At 47.1% G+C, this 17807-nt stretch overlaps 1 protein-coding gene across 1 annotated transcript in view; it reads right to left on the reverse strand.

Moving 5' to 3' along the window:
* Nucleotides 1-7863: 7863 nt before the first annotated feature.
* The window catches only part of abat (4-aminobutyrate aminotransferase), a 48992-nt gene continuing 39048 nt past the window's right edge, over nucleotides 7864-17807 (reverse strand). The window contains exons 12-15 of the mRNA XM_072442346.1: nucleotides 16069-16236; nucleotides 15617-15763; nucleotides 11729-11840; nucleotides 7864-8924 (exon numbers count right to left, since the gene is read on the reverse strand). Of these exons, the coding sequence (XP_072298447.1) occupies nucleotides 8803-8924; nucleotides 11729-11840; nucleotides 15617-15763; nucleotides 16069-16236 (549 nt within the window). The 3' untranslated portion in view covers nucleotides 7864-8802. The remainder of the gene's footprint in view (nucleotides 8925-11728; nucleotides 11841-15616; nucleotides 15764-16068; nucleotides 16237-17807) is intronic.

Consider the following 17807-nt stretch of genomic DNA (forward strand, 5'->3'; position numbering starts at 1 on the left):
CGTGAAGCACCGCCGTGAAGCACCGCCGTGAAGCATCGCCGTGAAGCATCGCCGTGAAGCACCGCCGTGAAGCACCCGTGAAGCACCGCCGTGAAGCACCCTTGAAGCACCGCCGTGAAGCACCGCCGTGAAGCACCGCCGTGAAGCACCGCCGAGTGAAGCACCGCCGTGAAGCACCGCCGTGAAGCACCGCCGTGAAGCACCGCCGTGAAGCACCGCCGTGTGAAGCACCGCCGTGAAGCACCGCCGTGAAGCACCGCCGTGAAGCATCGCCGTGAAGCATCGCCGTGAAGCATCGCCGTGAAGCATCGCCGTGAAGTATCGCCGTGAAGCATCGCCGTGAAGCATCGCCGTGAAGCATCGCCGTGAAGCACCGCCGTGAAGCACCCGTGAAGCACCGCCGTGAAGCACCCTTGAAGCACCGCCGTGAAGCACCGCCGTGAAGCACCACCGTGTGAAGCACCGCCGTGAAGCACCGCCGTGAAGCACCGCCGTGTGAAGCACCGCCGTGAAGCACCGCCGTGAAGCACCGCCGTGAAGCACCGCCGTGAAGCACCGCCGTGTGAAGCACCGCCGTGAAGCACCGCCGTGAAGCACCGCCGTGAAGCACCGCCGTGAAGCACCGCCGTGTGAAGCACCGCCGTGAAGCACCGCCGTGAAACACCGCCGTGTGAAGCACCCGTGAAGCACCGCCGTGAAGCACCGCCCTGTGAAGCACCGCCGTGAAGCACCGCCGTCAAGCACCGCCGTGAAGCACCACCGTGTGAAGCACCGCCGTGAAGCACCCGTGAAGCACGGCCGTGAAACACCGCCGTGTGAAGCACCGCCGTGAAGCACCGCCATCAAGCACCGCCGTGAAGCACCACCGTGTGAAACACCGCCGTGTGAAGCACCCGTGAAGCACCGCCGTGAAGCACCGCCCTGTGAAGCACCGCCGTGAAGCACCGCCATCAAGCACCGCCGTGAAGCACCACCGTGTGAAGCACCGCCGTGAAGCACCGCCGTCAAGCACCGCCGTGAAGCACCGCCGTCAAGCACCGCCGTGAAGCACCACCGCCGTGAAGCACCCGTGAAGCACCGCCGTGAAACACCGCCGTGTGAAGCACCGCCGTGAAGCACCCGTGAAGCACGGCCGTGAAACACCACCGTGTGAAGCACCGCCGTGAAGCACCGCCATCAAGCACCGCCGTGAAGCACCACCGTGTGAAACACCGCCGTGTGAAGCACCCGTGAAGCACCGCCGTGAAGCACCGCCCTGTGAAGCACCGCCGTGAAGCACCGCCGTCAAGCACCGCCGTGAAGCACCACCGTGTGAAGCACCGCCGTCAAGCACCGCCGTGAAGCACCACCGTGTGAAGCACCGCCGTGAAGCACCGCCGTGAAGCACCGCCGTCAAGCACCGCCGTGAAGCACCACCGTGTGAAGCACCGCCGTGAAGCACCGCCGTGAAGCACCGCCGTGAAGCACCATCGTGAAGCACCACCCACCATGAAGCACCACCATGAAGCACCACCATGAATGCATTGCCTCTTTTACAAAACTGGAGGCATTTCTCATTGTCCACTTATGTAAGATGGGAGGGCATCAGTTGTAGGAATGGATGTAGTTTTTTTTTACTCAGAATGTGAATGTGTTAGCATGTATTAGCCTTAAGAATAAATGATTTAAAGACAAACATAAAGCAGTTTAAAGCCTCCATCATTGTACAAAACCCCTCTTTTGATCTTTTCTGGTTTGCCATCCCAAATAAAATCAAAGATCTTCTGTTCAAAGGTTTTAAAGACATTTTGTGATGGAGAGGGTAGTGACATAAACTGAGTAATATTTCCATTGCAATAATAAGTCTGGTGGCAATGGGCTTGTTTTAGGCCTCTTAATAGAGGAACTGACTCTGGAATGTGTCCATTGTTGATGATTCGACAGTTTGTTCTATTATTAAGTGTTTCAACTTTATCAAGGAATCACCAATATTAAAAAACAAAAGACTTTTATTAAATAAAATCCAAACTTATCTTATCAAATGCCTTTTCTAGGTCTGCAACAAAAATAAGTCCCTTTTTATTCTCTACGTTGTAATTCTCAATTCTTGACTGGTCCTGACTGGTCCTGACTGGTTCTGACTGGTCCTGACTGGTTCTGACTGGTCCTGACTGGTCCTGACTGGTTCTGACTGGTCCTGACTGGTTCTGACTGGTCCTGACTGGTCCTGACTGGTTCTGACTGGTCCTGACTGGTTCTGACTGGTCCTGACTGGTCCTGACTGGTCCTGACTGGTTCTGACTGGTCCTGACTGGTCCTGACTGGTCCTGACTGGTCCTGACTGGTTCTGACTGGTCCTGACTGGTCCTGACTGGTCCTGACTGGTTCTGACTGGTCCTGACTGGTCCTGACTGGTCCTGACTGGTCCTGACTGGTTCTGACTGGTCCTGACTGGTCCTGACTGGTCCTGACTGGTTCTGACTGGTCCTGACTGGTCCTGACTGGTCCTGACTGGTTCTGACTGGTCCTGACTGGTCCTGACTGGTCCTGACTGGTCCTGACTGGTTCTGACTGGTCCTGACTGGTCCTGACTGGTTCTGACTGGTTCTGACTGGTTCTGACTGGTCCTGACTGGTCCTGACTGGTCCTGACTGGTTCTGACTGGTCCTGACTGGTTCTGACTGGTTCTGACTGGTTCTGACTGGTCCTGACTGGTCCTGACTGGTTCTGACTGGTTCTGACTGGTCCTGACTGGTTCTGACTGGTTCTGACTGGTTCTGACTGGTCCTGACTGGTTCTGACTGGTCCTGACTGGTTCTGACTGGTTCTGACTGGTTCTGACTGGTCCTGACTGGTTCTGACTGGTCCTGACTGGTTCTGACTGGTCCTGACTGGTTCTGACTGGTTCTGACTGGTTCTGACTGGTCCTGACTGGTTCTGACTGGTCCTGACTGGTCCTGACTGGTTCTGACTGGTCCTGATGAATGAGCTTTGGCAGAACCAACTTAAGTCTTACAGCTGAACATTTAGCCAGTATCTTTGCATCGTCGTGTTATAGGTCTCCAATTATTTAAATATACCGGATATTTAAACTGACCATTAGAATCTTGTTTTAGTAACAAATAAATTAGACCTTCTTTTTGAGTATCAGTCAAACAACTTGTTTCATAAGAATAGTTATAGCTCAAAAGTAATGGATTCTTTACTTCTTCAAAACATATTTGGTAGAACTCCATGGGAATCCCATCGATCCCGGGGTTTTCCCTTGTTGAAAAGACATGATATTTCTCCTCCTCACGTATGAGACCGTCACATTCATGTTTTTCTTTTTTTATGTCATTTTCCTTCATAATTTCCTGGGAAAAAAAAATATCCTCCGGAGGATTTACCTGACGTGAAAACATATTCTTAAAGTAATTTTAAATTTCTTTTAGTATTGCAGCCTGTGTGGACAATACAGTCCCATTTTTAAAAACTATCTTAGATACATTATTTTTAGAAAGGTTTTTTATTTGTAGACTCTCTTGGAGCATTTCACTCCCTTTTTCATCCATATTGCTTGCCTGACCCTCCAGCCCCGCCCACATTCTATTAGAATGTTCTGGAATCCCAGTCAAAGCCAATGAAGTCGTCGGTAATCCATTTACCTATCCAATCCCAGGCGGAGGTTTTACCGCGTCACACTGAGATACGGAAGTAGCTCTTCACCCCCGTTCCAAAATATTCATGATGGCGGACCCGGCTCGTGACCGAGTGTTTACTTCTGCTCTCGCTTCGGTTTGAACAATCAGGAAAGTCCGCTCTACTCGACGTGATGAATGCGTGTTAGAAGCGGTTATACGAAGGGCGTCATCGCAATTCAGGAGACATTTTCTGCATTTGGGACGGATAACGCGGAACACGCCTTGTTGAATATTGCCCTTTTATAGTCATAACTCTTCATTAGGCGCTTTTCTTCCAGATCAAACTCCTCCTATTTAACTGTTAGAACATCAAGTTGCTCATCAGTTGAATCTACATTTTCATCAATTGCTTGTTCCAAATCTTCAATCTCTTTCTTTAATTTAGATTCTTTGGCTTTCAGTTGTTCCTTTCCATGAAGAGTGTGCGATGGCATTTCCTCTAAAAGTACATTTGAAGCTTCCCAGACGATGAGGCTTTGCAGATCCTTCATTGTGTTTAAAAAAATCACAAATAAAGAATTTTGTTTTTTCTATAAATTCCTCATCCTGTCGTAGCATTTGATTAAATGTCCAATACCCAGGACCACGTGTGTTTTCTTTAATTGTACATTTGAGCCCGACAATCGATATCGCTGATACTTTGTTTATTAAGGAGAATGATATCAAAACAATCTATACGACTCGCATGTATATCTTGTTAATTTAGGGTACTTCAATCTCCAGATGCATCCATAACATCATTGATCTTTTGCAAAGATTTAGGATGATAATTTATCAAACTATCTCCTTTTCCAACCTCCAGCAATAATAATCTCCCCTTGTTGTTCTTGCAGTTTTATCCATATCTCATCAAAGGAGGCTTCATCTACATTTGACCCATATAAAGTCAGACACGCCCTTTGAGTCTGAATCATTACATTGAGCATGAGCCATCGCAAGTTTTTTTTTCCAGTGAATACAGTTTAAAAAATAAAATGATTCTTTATCAATATCATTACACCTTTTGAATTCCTTTGGCCATGTGAAAAGAAAATTGGGCCATCCCACTTTTTTTTTTCCATTTTTCTTCATCTGGATTTGTTGAGTGGGTTTCTTGAAGAAAGAAAATGTCTTGTGATTTGTCCTTCAGCCACTTAAATATGAGATTCCTTTTCCTGTCGTCTGCAAGGCCATTGCAGTTGTAACTAATTATCCCGACTTCATTGTCATTTGGCTCATTAACCATTAGGCCTGAAATTGTCCGTTACACATTTTATTAATACTTTCAATACTGTCAATTTCAAAATCATAAACTTTTCCATAACTGAATGTTGTTTCACAATAGTACGACACATAAAAATGACATGACATGACTTACAAACACACGACACAGACCACACACATGTACCCCCAAGGTAAAGTGGCAAAGCATATGAGAGGCTCCAGTCGTCAAGTCCAGGTCCCGTCGTTACCATGGCGATGTCGCGATGACATAGTCATTGTGTGACATTGTTATGGCTCGTCACACGTCTTTATTATTGTTCATTGTGCCTTTACAGCTCTCCGGTCATAAAGTTTATCTACTACTAGGCGGACTTTTTGCCCTTTTTCCTTAAAGGAGTTCATGATCTTATTCTTTATATGATTGTTCTGACTCCAGCGTCGTCACCCTGACCGCGCCTCCATCTCCACCCTTACTCACTGCAGATTGTATTATCTGAAACATGCTGCTTGACTTCATCCATGTGTGCTCCGGTTACACCTCCTACCTTCAGCTCAGGTCTAAAAGAATCCACATTGCGCCAAATTTTGCATCTCATTTTGGACATTTTGAGCAATAACAGATTATTTATATTCTCTCCCACTTCCGATGCAGAAAAGTCGGGAGAATCTTTATCTGGGCTGGCGGGACCCCGTTTCTCTGGTGGGGAGGGACTGCGGTTTTCCACCTGAGGTTTGCTAGCCATTTTAGCCATGTTAGCCTTGTTAGCTTGCAATGCAGGCTGTTTTCGAATGGGGCCATGGACTTTGTTTTGGTCTCAGAATTGTGTCTTCCTTGTTTAGGCCTCCACTTTTTTTCTTCGGGTCAAACTATTGCAGTAGCGGTGAGCTCAAAGCGCCACCATAACCCTGAAGTACCTGGGGATTGCTTTTAATATGTAACTTATAAAGCACTTTGTGTTTCACTCTTTGTATGAAAAGTGCTTCATAAAGTTTTGATAATAATTTATTGTATTATTAAGTGTGTGAGTGTTTTTTGGGATTTGCTACAAAGGCGCATCACACCACAGGACTGAAAAGAGGTATCACACCTTCAAATGCCATGTTCTTCAATGTTCTTCAATGTTCCGCAGATTGAACACCTCAAAAAAAAAAAAACTCATACATACACAAGTGGGTCTTTATACAAAATTATTAATTTAATGAGGATTTAAGAACACTGAAGCATAGGTACAAACTGTGCAACTGATATGTCATCTCATAATGGTAAAGATGGAGAACATGCAGGCTTCTAAAACATTGTCATGGATACTTCACATTTGTTGGCTACATGTTGAGCACAGACATGGGCAGCAGTGGTACACGAGAGAACGATATGATCTATGAGCCGCAGAGCAGCGAGCTGTCGCCACACGCCGTACACGCCCAGGAAGGTGTGCTCCGGCTGGGCGGGGCTTGTGATCCTCGCCTCCAGATGTCAGATGGAGGCCAGGGCAGAGATTTAGCAAGATATCTCCAAATATAATGAAAAGTCCACAAACTTAATCTTGTGGCTTAATGTTAGAAGACAAATATATTAAGCACAAATGTCTGCAATTTGACATGTATAATTCTTCGGTGCCCTCCATCTGGACTTTTAACTCTTCACACATGGAAACAGCATCTTTTACCACAACTTCGCTTTAGAATACATTAAACAGGACAAAACATCCTTCATAGACGTAAAGAAGTATGAGTAGGTGGCGCAGACATTCACCACGGTCTCCTAGCTTTACTTCATACAAAAATACCCAAATAATGCTCTATACATCTCCAACATAGGGCTACATCAGGTTAAGACTATTAATATCATGATTAATATCAAATATTTATTAGAACTGTACAGCTTCATTCATGCATGATGCAAAATGGCAGGATTACCAAAAACAAATATGGCACAAAAATGGCAAACTGAACTATTACATGAATCAATATCATTATTTTGAATGTGTATGATGATATTAGTATGGGATGTTGTGCCCCTTTGAACCCTTTGGACAGGATGCTAAGGATTAGGGACATCGTTTCAAATTTAAACCCTGATTTTTGTGCGTTTTTTTTATTCAAGGAAAAATAGAAATATATATTAGCAGCTCATCCCTCTTCAGACCAAAGGTGAATGTGGTAGTAAGGACAAAGTATGTAGTGTTTTAAGGGAATCTTGTATTTTCTTACCCGACCCGGACAGACAGCACTTTGTTCAATCGTAAACGTTTGCGCAAGATTCTGATTTAAAGCCACAGGTTGTTGTTGTTGTTGTTGTTTTATGGCGGTTGGCATCCGAGTGTTGCATTACCGCCAGACTTTATTCCTCAGACGTTTCGTAGTCCTCAGACTCTGTCGTAGTCCGTTGTGATTTCACTTGAGTAGATCCCTCAGCTTCCTGTCACGCCCCCACTGCCACTGCCACGCCTTCTTCTGCGTCGGATTATAAATCCTTTATAATCAGCTGTGAACCTGAAAGTGCACTGCTCTTCTAGGAACGTGTTAAGAAGCTTGTAGTTCTGTTTTTTAAATGAGTCTTTAAGTAGATTCGACTGGATTTCTTGATGGATGTAGTTTGACTGAATCATATGTTGCTTTTTATTTTAAGCTAAATGATCTTCCCACGTGGTAAGAAAGTTACACACCATTTACAACCCTTTTATTTTCAAGCCAAAGTATCTCAGAATTAGGCAGATGTGTCATGAAATTAGTTGTTTTTAGTCAAGTTATCAAATCTAACCTCGCCAAACTCAAATTTAGGTAATTTAACCCATTTCTTTTGCCGTGTATGGACTTCTCCAAACTTGTCTCCTCACAAAAAATCAACTGAGAGTCCATCTGGTGGGTGGACGTCCCAATGACAAACTATGGCTTTAAATGAATCGGTTTCCTCTATTGTCAAGCATAATTAAAGACCCTCAATCATGTATAGTTACGTTTTTTGCACTCGTTAAAGTGACTGTTCCCCATTTTATTCCAATCTGTGTCTTGCTCCAGCAGATGTGTTGTGAAAGCAGCTCTTGGGGTCAAAATGTAACTGCCGAGTTTACTGTAATTAAAAAGCATTTCATTCTCCGTGAACCAGAAAGTGCGCCGTTAGCATGCTAGCTTTACCTTGACAACAAAAATTCAGTTCCCTCGAAGGGTGAAAAAAAATCCACTCTGAAAGAAAAACTCATCGTGGGGAATATTTAAAATGCTGGGAATAGGACAGGAAAGCAAAGAACACCGTATGTGTTTAACTGTTTAACTGCTGTCATGATAAAGCTAACAGCTGGCAGCATGCTAACTGGGCCGCGGAGGATACCACATGGTTAGAAAACCAGTAGAGTAATTCATTGCCAATTTCTGAGGATACAAAACAAAAAGGTTGCCAACAGAGGGCGCAAAAACTGTGTGTGTGTGTGTGTGTGTGTGAGTGTGTGCGTATGTGTGCATGAGTGTGAGCGTGTGTGAGTGTGTGTGCGTGTGTGAGTGTGTGTGCGTGTGTGAGTGTGTGAGCGTGTGCGTGCGTGCATGTCTGTGCATGTGTGTGTGCATGAGTGTGTGTGTGTGTGTGTGTGTGCGTGAGTGTGAGCGTGTGTGTGTGTGCGTGTGTGAGCGTGTGCGTGCGTGCATGTCTGTGCATGTGTGTGTGTGCGTGTGTGTGTGCATGAATGTGTGTGTGTGCATGAGTGTGTGTGTGTGCGTGTGTGAGTGTGTGAGCGTGTGCGTGCGTGCATGTCTGTGCATGAGTGTGTGTGTGCGCGTGAGTGTGAGCGTGTGTGCGTGTGTGAGCGTGTGTGTGTGTGCGTGCATGTGTGCGCATGAGTGTGAGCGTGTGTGTGTGTGTGCGTGCATGTCTGTGTGTGTGCGTGTGTAGGTTCTTGTGCTGTAGACAGGTCTGAAGGCAGTCGGATCAGTTGGGTTCTTGGTTCTACTTGACCTGGGCCAGAACGTCGTTGAAGATGTTAAGGAACAGCGCCACATGGTACTCCTTAAAGATGAGGGCGGGGCGGAATCGAATGGAGCGCTCCCCGCATCCGCCCAGAAGGACTCCTGTAGACACAAATAAAAGCACTTCATCAGTGGCAAGGCAGATCTAATCCTCGACTAGACTGTAGAAACAGATCAGCTCAGTGAAGGTGCATGGATTTAAAAACATGGAGGAGCACTTGTAGATTAAACCCCCAATGAAATCATGAAGACGGCTGGACTACATCTGTCACATCAAACACATTTCCAGGTATGTTTTTGGGGAAACAGTAGAATATGGTTAAAAAGGTACATTTTACAGGTAGGTTATTATTATTCCTATTTATAGTACACCTGATCACTAATGACTAAAAGTAGCCCGGGAGTTGAAAGAAGAGGCAATAGGCTGGAGTTCTAGCGCAGAAGTTTATTTCCATCAGAACGGGACCATAAGCCCTAAGACATTCTGATGGTAGTAGCATTCCAGTCTAGTCCAATCCAGTCTTACCCTGGCTCTGCCAGATTGATAAATGTGTCAACACAATATTAATCTGGACAGGCTCTCTGCGAAAGCAGTTTGGAAAATGCGTAACGTCATGATGAATATTTGAATCTGAAGTAGAAAAGTGAGGAAAGCAGCAGGACCTGATGGCATCAGCCCCAGGCTCCTTAAGTCCTGTGCAGATGAACGGTGTGGAGTTATGGAGCATGTCTTCAACATGAGCCTGAAGCTGAGGGTGGTACCACAGGTCTGGAAGACCTCCTGTCTGGTACCTGTGCCTAAGACACCGCGCCCCAAAGACCTCAACAGCTTCAGGCCAGTGGCTCTCACGTCCCACCTGATGAAGACACTGGAGCGGCTAGTCCTGGACCACCTCCGCTCCACCGTGAGCTCAGCCATGGACCCGCTGCAGTTTGCATATCGGTCTGGCATCGGAGTGGAGGACGCCGTCATCTCCCTGCTGCACCGCTCTCTCTCTCACCTGGAAAAGCCTGGCAGCTCTGTGGGGATTCTGAACTCAATGAGTTCTAATTTTGAGTGAAGACTCCGTGAAAAAAAGATTGAAAGACGGCTCAAAAATCAAATAACATGGGGCCAATGGGAGCCTGACGCCAAAGAAAGTGGCAGTAAAAATATGATTCTCACTCCAAAAAATAGTTCATGTGAGGTAAAGTAAAAAATGATATTATGACGCCGCCCTAAGTCATACAGCAAGTCTGCCATATTGGATCAAACACGGCGATGACTAAAGTGCACCTCGTCGTACATTTGGCATTCTCCTACAGTTTTCATTGAAAACACTTCAAATTTTGCCAGAAGACACAAAACCCATGAGCAATTAAATGCTATCAATTTGAAGCCTTCGGATATGACCAGAGTGAATTTTAAACAAAATCGCAATTTTTGGAAAAGTTTAAAAAACAAAATCTACCTTTCTTAAAAAAATGTTTTTGTTGAAAATATCACTTGAGCGTTTGTGAAAATGTCCAAGCTGAACGCAACGATATGCAAATGTGGTGGCTAGCTAATAAAATGGTAACGTATTTCAATTAAATGTATTTTTGTAACGCCCAAAAAACAGCAGTTGCCTCGGAGCGCGACGCGTAAAAGACTGACAATACAGGTTAATTTGTGACCGAGCGACAAAATCACGAGACTCTAGCTCGTGTACCACGGCAATTTTGACCCCCTGAATGTTAACTCCATCTCAAACCGTGTGGTCATGAAAATGTTGAATGTAGTAGTATAAAGTCGGTACTGTTTGTGGGGGAGGAGTGATGTTGGCGGGGGGATTAGAGGTGTGCTCTTGGCGGTGGCTCGTACCCTGCGGTGGCAAGGAGGGCTTTAAATATCCTTAGAATCACATGAACTTAAATTGGATGTTGTGTCCAGATAGTTACATTTTTCTATTACTTGAGTTTAGAAAACCTTATTGATGTCGATGTAAGATCTGGCAGAATGTAAGATCTGGCAGTGTTTGACTGGCACATGGGACAAAAGCCATTTGCCCCAAAATATTTGGGACCATAATATTGTTGCGGGCCAGATCAAATTTCCATAAGGCCAACTTTAGAGTAGAATAGGGCGTGGTGCCCGGAGGTCGAGTGCTTAAGGCAGCAACGTGCAGCTGACTGCAGTGTCCCTTCTCTTTCATCCCCATTTCACTTCTCAGCTGTCCAAGACAACAGGGCTGCTATAGGCACACAGAGGGGGGTACACAGAGTAGAGTACGCAGAGGGGGTACACAGAGTAGAGTACGCAGAGGGGGTAGACAGAGTAGAGTACGCAGAGGGGGTACACAGAGTAGAGTACGCAGAGGGGGTACACAGAGGAGAGTACACAGAGGGGGTGCACAGAGTAGAGTACGCAGAGGGGGTACACAGAGGAGAGTACACAGAGGGGGTGCACAGAGTAGAGTACGCAGAGGGGGTAGACAGAGGAGAGTACACAGAGGGGGTGCACAGAGTAGAGTACGCAGAGGGGGTACACAGAGTAGAGTACGCAGAGGGGGTACACAGAGGAGAGTACACAGAGGGGGTGCACAGAGTAGAGTACGCAGAGGGGGTACACAGAGGAGAGTACACAGAGGGGGTACACAGAGGGGGGCACACAGATGAATACACAGAGGGGAGTACACAGAGGGGAGTACACAGAGGGGGTACACAGAGGGGGGTACACAGAGGAGAGTACACAGAGGAGAGTACACAGAGGAGAGTACACTGAGGAGAGTACACAGAGGAGAGTACACTGAGGAGAGTACACTGAGGAGAGTACACTGAGGAGAGTACACAGAGGAGAGTACACAGAGGAGAGTACACTGAGGAGAGTACACAGAGGAGAGTACACTGAGGAGAGTACACAGAGGAGAGTACACTGAGGAGAGTACCTTTGTCACGGGCCTTGAGCAGGATCTTGCTCCTGGTGGGGTCATCGCAGATGTCCACAGCACAGAAAGTACCCTGTCCTCGGGCCCGACTCAGCAGACCCGGGTACTGCTCCTGGAGACACGCATTACATTGTTGGCGTGAGATTTCGGCCCAAGCCCAGTCAGGTCTACACAGATGCGGTCAGCACCGTCTGTGGCTCTGGTCAAGTTCATTTGTAGAGCACCATTTGTTCACAAGGCAATTCAAAGTGCTTCACACATTAAAATGACAATCCCAACAGGAAAATTAAGTTGAATAGCCCCAATTTATATGATCAGGCTTTGGGTTCAGTTCATGTTTTTGGGATCAACACTTTTGTTTTTAATTTGGTCTTTTTTCCGTTTCATGTTTTTGTAGTTTTTGTAGTTCTTGTATTTATGTGTTGTTCTATTTCATCCCTACTGAGGCGGTGCATAAAGCACTGGATGATCATACTTGCACATACAGAGGTCGAGAATTAATAACAAAAAAGTCACCTTTGACCCCCGATGGCTCACGTGAGTCTATATAGTCACGTGACACCGGGAGCTCAGTCCCTTTTCACCTTCTCACATGCAGATTGTATATGTGGTTGTTTTCCGCTAATATATTGCGGTCTCCACAAATTTGGGTTCGATTTGCCGCTTGTAGCCTGTTAGCAGGCTTTTAGATAGGATTTGAAAACACCTCATCCAAATAATTTTGTCCGACTAGGCTCGGCAGCCAATCAGAGCCAAGCACACAAATTTCGTCGACAAATCAGCGCGCAGCATGCAAATTTTCACTTGTAAACAATAAACTGTAATGGCGGACTATTGTCAAATGCTTCCCTGCTCGATTTAATGATAATATTCCCTTTTTTCCTAAGAATTATTAATAAAATGGCCGTCCACATTTTAAAATACCCCGTTCAAAATACGGGAAAACGGATCTTTATCTACAAGCCTGCCTGTTCGCCCTGTGACTGTTGTACAATCGGAGCAGCGAGTTCGCTCTTCCTCCTGGGGCTGCACAAACGTGTCGGACCTGTTGCAATGAGGAGGTATATTTACGTTGTTTTCTAAGACTGGTAAGTACCCCTTTAATGCATTTCGCCGTAGCCGTGAATTTGAAACCGTACAATTGTACTCAGTTTTGCGTTTATCCGTGCTGCATTTGTTTTGGTTTACGGATACAGCCACGTGGCTTTATGTTCTGCTAACTATAGCCGTGTTCGGGTCATTAGTTCAGAACTGCTTTGTTTTCAGCCGGTTACACACCATCGGTGGAGTTTTTGGCTCGACCTGGTTGTTACTTGTAGCTGGTTTCATGTTTATATTGGGTCATTTGTGGCGTTCACTGCTCGACCTGACCCTGCTGCGCCCCTCTTACTGGGCTACAGGTTTTGTGTTATACAGTCCCTAGTGGCGTTCCGCTCGACCCAACTCCATTGGGCTCCTGTCATGTCATGCTGGAGTCCCTGTGTTGCCTGGCGCCGCTGCAGCCTGACGATGGGCATGATCTCTGTCCTTCTTGTCTTGGAGTGGATCATCTTCAGGAAGCACTCTCCGATGATGCTTGCTCCAACTGTTCAATTATGCCCCAATCTGTGTGTGTGGCGCGCTTGGCTGCTTTCGAAGACGTTTCAGACTGGTTGTTTGTGGCGCCTCAGAGTCAATTACTGGCTGGACAGACTGGCGGCTGTCCACGGCAACCCAAGGCGGCCCCCCATTTAAGAAAAAGAAGGGCCACGGGAAATTAGTGGTGCAAGTGAGCACGCTGACATCTGAACTGGCCCAAATGCGGGCAGTTCTCCAGACTCTCCAGACTGATGCCAGTCGGGTGGTGACACACCCTCAGCATATGATGACGTCATATCTGTGGCTGCTTCAGACACGCAGTTCCAGCTGGAGTCTGACCTTCTGAGCTCCGGAGTTTCGGAATCTGGCTCAATGGGGCCTCTTCCGGCTGTCAGGCCGACAGTGATGACACTGTCACAGCGGCTTTACGGACCGCACTTTCTCGCTTGAAGCAGGATGTTCCACGGGATGAGGCGGCACCCTCTTGCACCTTCTTTCGGCGCCAGGCTGCAGCATCCCACTTTGCAGTTCCTCCCTCGGAGGAGTACATTAAGGAACTGTATGCCTGTTGGACAGACTCAAAGACATTTTCAAGGCCTACTTCGGATGGCAGGGTCTTGGCACTGATGCAGGATCCACAGAAGCTTGGCCTGGGACATATGTACGTCCAGAGGAGACTTTACGAATGAATGCCCGGTGTCGACCACCAAAGTGCCGTGTTACAGACGACCTTCTTTGTAAGGCATATGACATGGGAACTTGTATGGGTCGCATTGGGAATTCCTTGCCTCATTTGATGCTAGGCCTGTCGGTTTCCCTTGAGACAGTTCCGGTGAACCAACCAACACATGTGCTGGTTGACCCCTCCTTGCAGGCTTTTGCCCTCATGTCAAGGGAACTAGGGCGTCTGCTCTCAACATTAGTGCAAGCTCGCCGCCAAGTGAGGATGGCACAGTCTCCACTCTCTGAGGCCAGTAGGAAGACCTTGAGGCGTGTTCCAGTTCTTCCTGGAGAACCATTTGGCCCGGCCGCCCTGGAGGCTCTAGAGTGCCTCGAGGGGCCACCAAATGAGGTTACGAGGCCGGCGGTAGGACATTTTCCCCCTGGACAGCTTGAGTACTGGATGGCTCAATCTCCAGATATGTGGGTGGTGGCCACACTGTCGGGAGGGCATCATCTGCAGTTCCGCCGCCGGCCTCCTGTTCCTGGTCGGATCCGAATGACTGTTATTCAGGACCTGGCCAAGGCAAAGGCGCTCTCTCAGGAGATTCGCACCTTGCTGGACAAGGGGGCGATAGTTCCCGTGGACCCCCTGCTGGACCCAGGGGGCTTTTATTCCCGATATTTTTTGGTACCCAAGAAGACGGGCGATTTATGCCCGGTTTTGGACCTCAGGAGTCTAAATATGTTCTTTGTTTTTAAAAAGGTGCTCCCCTTCAAGATGTTGGCTGTCAGACAAGTGCTCCAGGCGATCTCCCCAGGCGACTGGTTCACAACACTAGACCTGAAGGATGCATATTTTCATGTCCCACCACATTGCAAGTTTCTCCACTTTGCTTTCCGGGGAGAACACTTCCATTTCAGAGTCCTGCCATTCGGGCTATCTCTGTCCCCTCAAGTGTTTACAAGGTGCGTCGCTGGAGCCTTGTCCCCCTTGCAGGCCCAGGGGTTGCGGATTCTGCCCTATCTGGACGACGGGCTCATTTGTGCTCCCAGCCACGAGCAGGCGCTTCAAGATACAGAGACTGTGGGTATGGCCACTGCAGGGCCCGGCCTGACCATCTCGAGGAACGCCGGGGAAATTGGGAATGTGATAAGCAATGCTCGTGCTCAGTCTACCCGTCTTCTGTATTCCTGCAAGTGGAAAGGCCAGGTTCTGTCCAAACAGCGTCTCACGCACTGGATTGTCGGTGTAATCACGGAAGCCTATGCTCAACAGGGGCGACCGCTGCCTTCCGGGGTGAGGTGCCATTCCACAAGGGGGCTCTCCACTTCGTGGGCTGCTATGAATGGGGTGTCTCTGGACGTGACCTTTGCACAATTTTACTTTTTACTACATTTTTTGTTGTTAATTCTCGACCTGTGTATGCGCAAGGATGATCATTCAGTGCTTTTTGCACCGCCTCGGGATTCATAGAACCGTAGTTACAGTCGTAACTTTCGTTTCATAGCATTAATAAATTAATAAGAGTAAAACCAATACCATCAATCCAATGCATCGGGAAATATTAATGGCCTATTGAAAAAAGCAGAAAAAGCAGCGTGTGCACTGTAAAAACAGAGCGTGCGGCGTAAAAGCAGAAAGAGTACCTGGAGCGCATAGAGCCCCTGCAGCAGAGCCTTCCCAGAGCGCCTCACTTCCTCCAGGAGGTTCTCCCTGCGGATTACGTTCAGAACCTCGATCAGGAACAGGTTCTTAGACGGGTCGCCCATCCATGTGTTGAAGATCCGGTAACCCTGGGAACAAAGCATGTGTCTGTTTAAACTTTACACTCTTTGTGAGGCATTGCAACAGTCAGGGCGATCAAGGCAAGCAGTCATTGTTCAACATGACGGTGTGTCACGATTTAAATTGGTCTAATACACCAGTGCTGGTGGAACATGTATCTGGCATAAGTAGTCAAATGAGGTATAATGAAATATATAATATAAAATATGTTTTTTTCACATTACTTTGGCAGAGCTCATTAGTTCTGCAGCTTTGAGCAGGTGTAGTATATTTGACTCAGGCTGCTGTCCGTGGCGCAGGAGCGTGGCCTCACCTTGTCGGCCTGGAGCTCGTCCTTGTGGTAGTAGCCTCCTGTCAGCAGCTTCTTGCTGAAGGACACAATGTCGGCGGGATCATCCAGACCCCAGTGTTCATGAGCCCAAAACTTTCCCGTGCTGCCTCCTCCAGTCTGGACCTCATCCACATGGAACGCACAGCCATGCTACAGGCAACAGGCAGAGACAAGTCAGACCAGGAAACCTGGAGCCCTGGAGCCAGACAAATCCAAAACAGGTTTACTATAGGTCTGTAATATTAGTCATACTAATGCTTATGTAGTTACTATGTTAACTGAGGTTTGTGAGCAGGACCAAGCCTCCACCTCCATCTTTAAACCACACCGCTGTTACCCAGAAGCTTTCTTATACCAGCCTAATGCCTTGACTCTGTCCACTCAAAAGACAGAGAGAGACTGGCCACATGTCCGTTCGTTAACATCAAGTTTCTGATTGGCCTTCTCAGTCTTGAATTAGCAGTATCCTTTATTTCTTTTGCCCCTTTAGCTGTGCAGGCCATGCTAATTCCATACACATCTCTTCATCCCCGCTTCTCCCCTTTCTACCATCACCAGTCAAGATGGGCTCGGGTGCTCTGCTGCAATAAAACTTGACATGCCTACGTAGCTGTGTAGCATGTCCAATCCACGCTTGCCACGCTGCTCCAACTCATGCCACTTAAGCCATTTATTGCCATAACCATTTCCTCATCCACTTGTTTGGTTCACTGCGGATACTTATCGCAGATCGGCTCATATCAGCCCCATCTAATTATCTAATTATTGACTACTATCTCCCAATTCAATTCCCCGGAGTCGTCATCTCCATTCTGCTGGGATGTCCTCTCAGGTTACATCTCTCCTAAGCTCAACCAAACAATAATCTTTCCTCAGGGGTTTGGAATTCGCACCTACTTCAAGCTAATTCAACCCATCCATTCATCCCAGGTTATTGAACCTTATTCCTCACACTCACTCATATTTACACTACGGAGAAGCAACTGATCCTTGCAACAGTGTTCTTTCCTTTTATTTATTCCGCCTTGACTCCTTCCTCCTGTACCGCTTCTTCCACAAGTAAGACGGCATTCTATCCAGCTCTCGGTTGCTTGTGCCCTCAAACATAAGGTCTCCCTTAGGTTCTTCACCGATAAGATTAAGATGATCAAAGACCAAATACCACTTGTTTTGGGTGATAACCCTGTTTCTGTGGAGCATGTCTACAACAATTGGCCTTTTCAGCTCTGGTGACCACGATGAAAGCATTCTCTTGTACATCAGATGCCCTTCCCTGCAGGCTCTTCCTCAAAGTGTTTGATGTTATTGGCCCCTGGGGGACCAAAATGGTAAATCTCTCTCTTTCTACTGGTGTGTTTCCTGGTCCATTTAAACATGCCATAGTTGAGCCTTTACTGAAAAAAACAAACTTGGACCTGACAGACCCCAAAAGTTTCAGACCTATTTCAAAGCTCCCGTTCATGTCCAAGATCCTAGAGAAGGTGGGCTCTGAACAACTGTCAGACTTCCTAAAACAGTCTAACATTCACAACTCTTTTCAATCTGGTTTCCACAAACATCATTCTACGGAAACCGCATTGCTCAAAGTGTCCAGTGACATTATAATGTCTGCTGATTCTGGAAAATGCACGGTTTTAGTTCTGTTGGATCTGTCTGCACGGTTGACCTTTGACACCGTCGACCATCATATCCTGTTGAACAGACTGAGGGACCTGATTGGA

Source organism: Eucyclogobius newberryi, unplaced genomic scaffold (genome assembly GCF_026437365.1).
Source record: "Eucyclogobius newberryi isolate DKJ021-1_F unplaced genomic scaffold, fEucNew1.0.hap1 SCAF_13, whole genome shotgun sequence".
Taxonomy (NCBI): domain Eukaryota; kingdom Metazoa; phylum Chordata; class Actinopteri; order Gobiiformes; family Gobiidae; genus Eucyclogobius; species Eucyclogobius newberryi.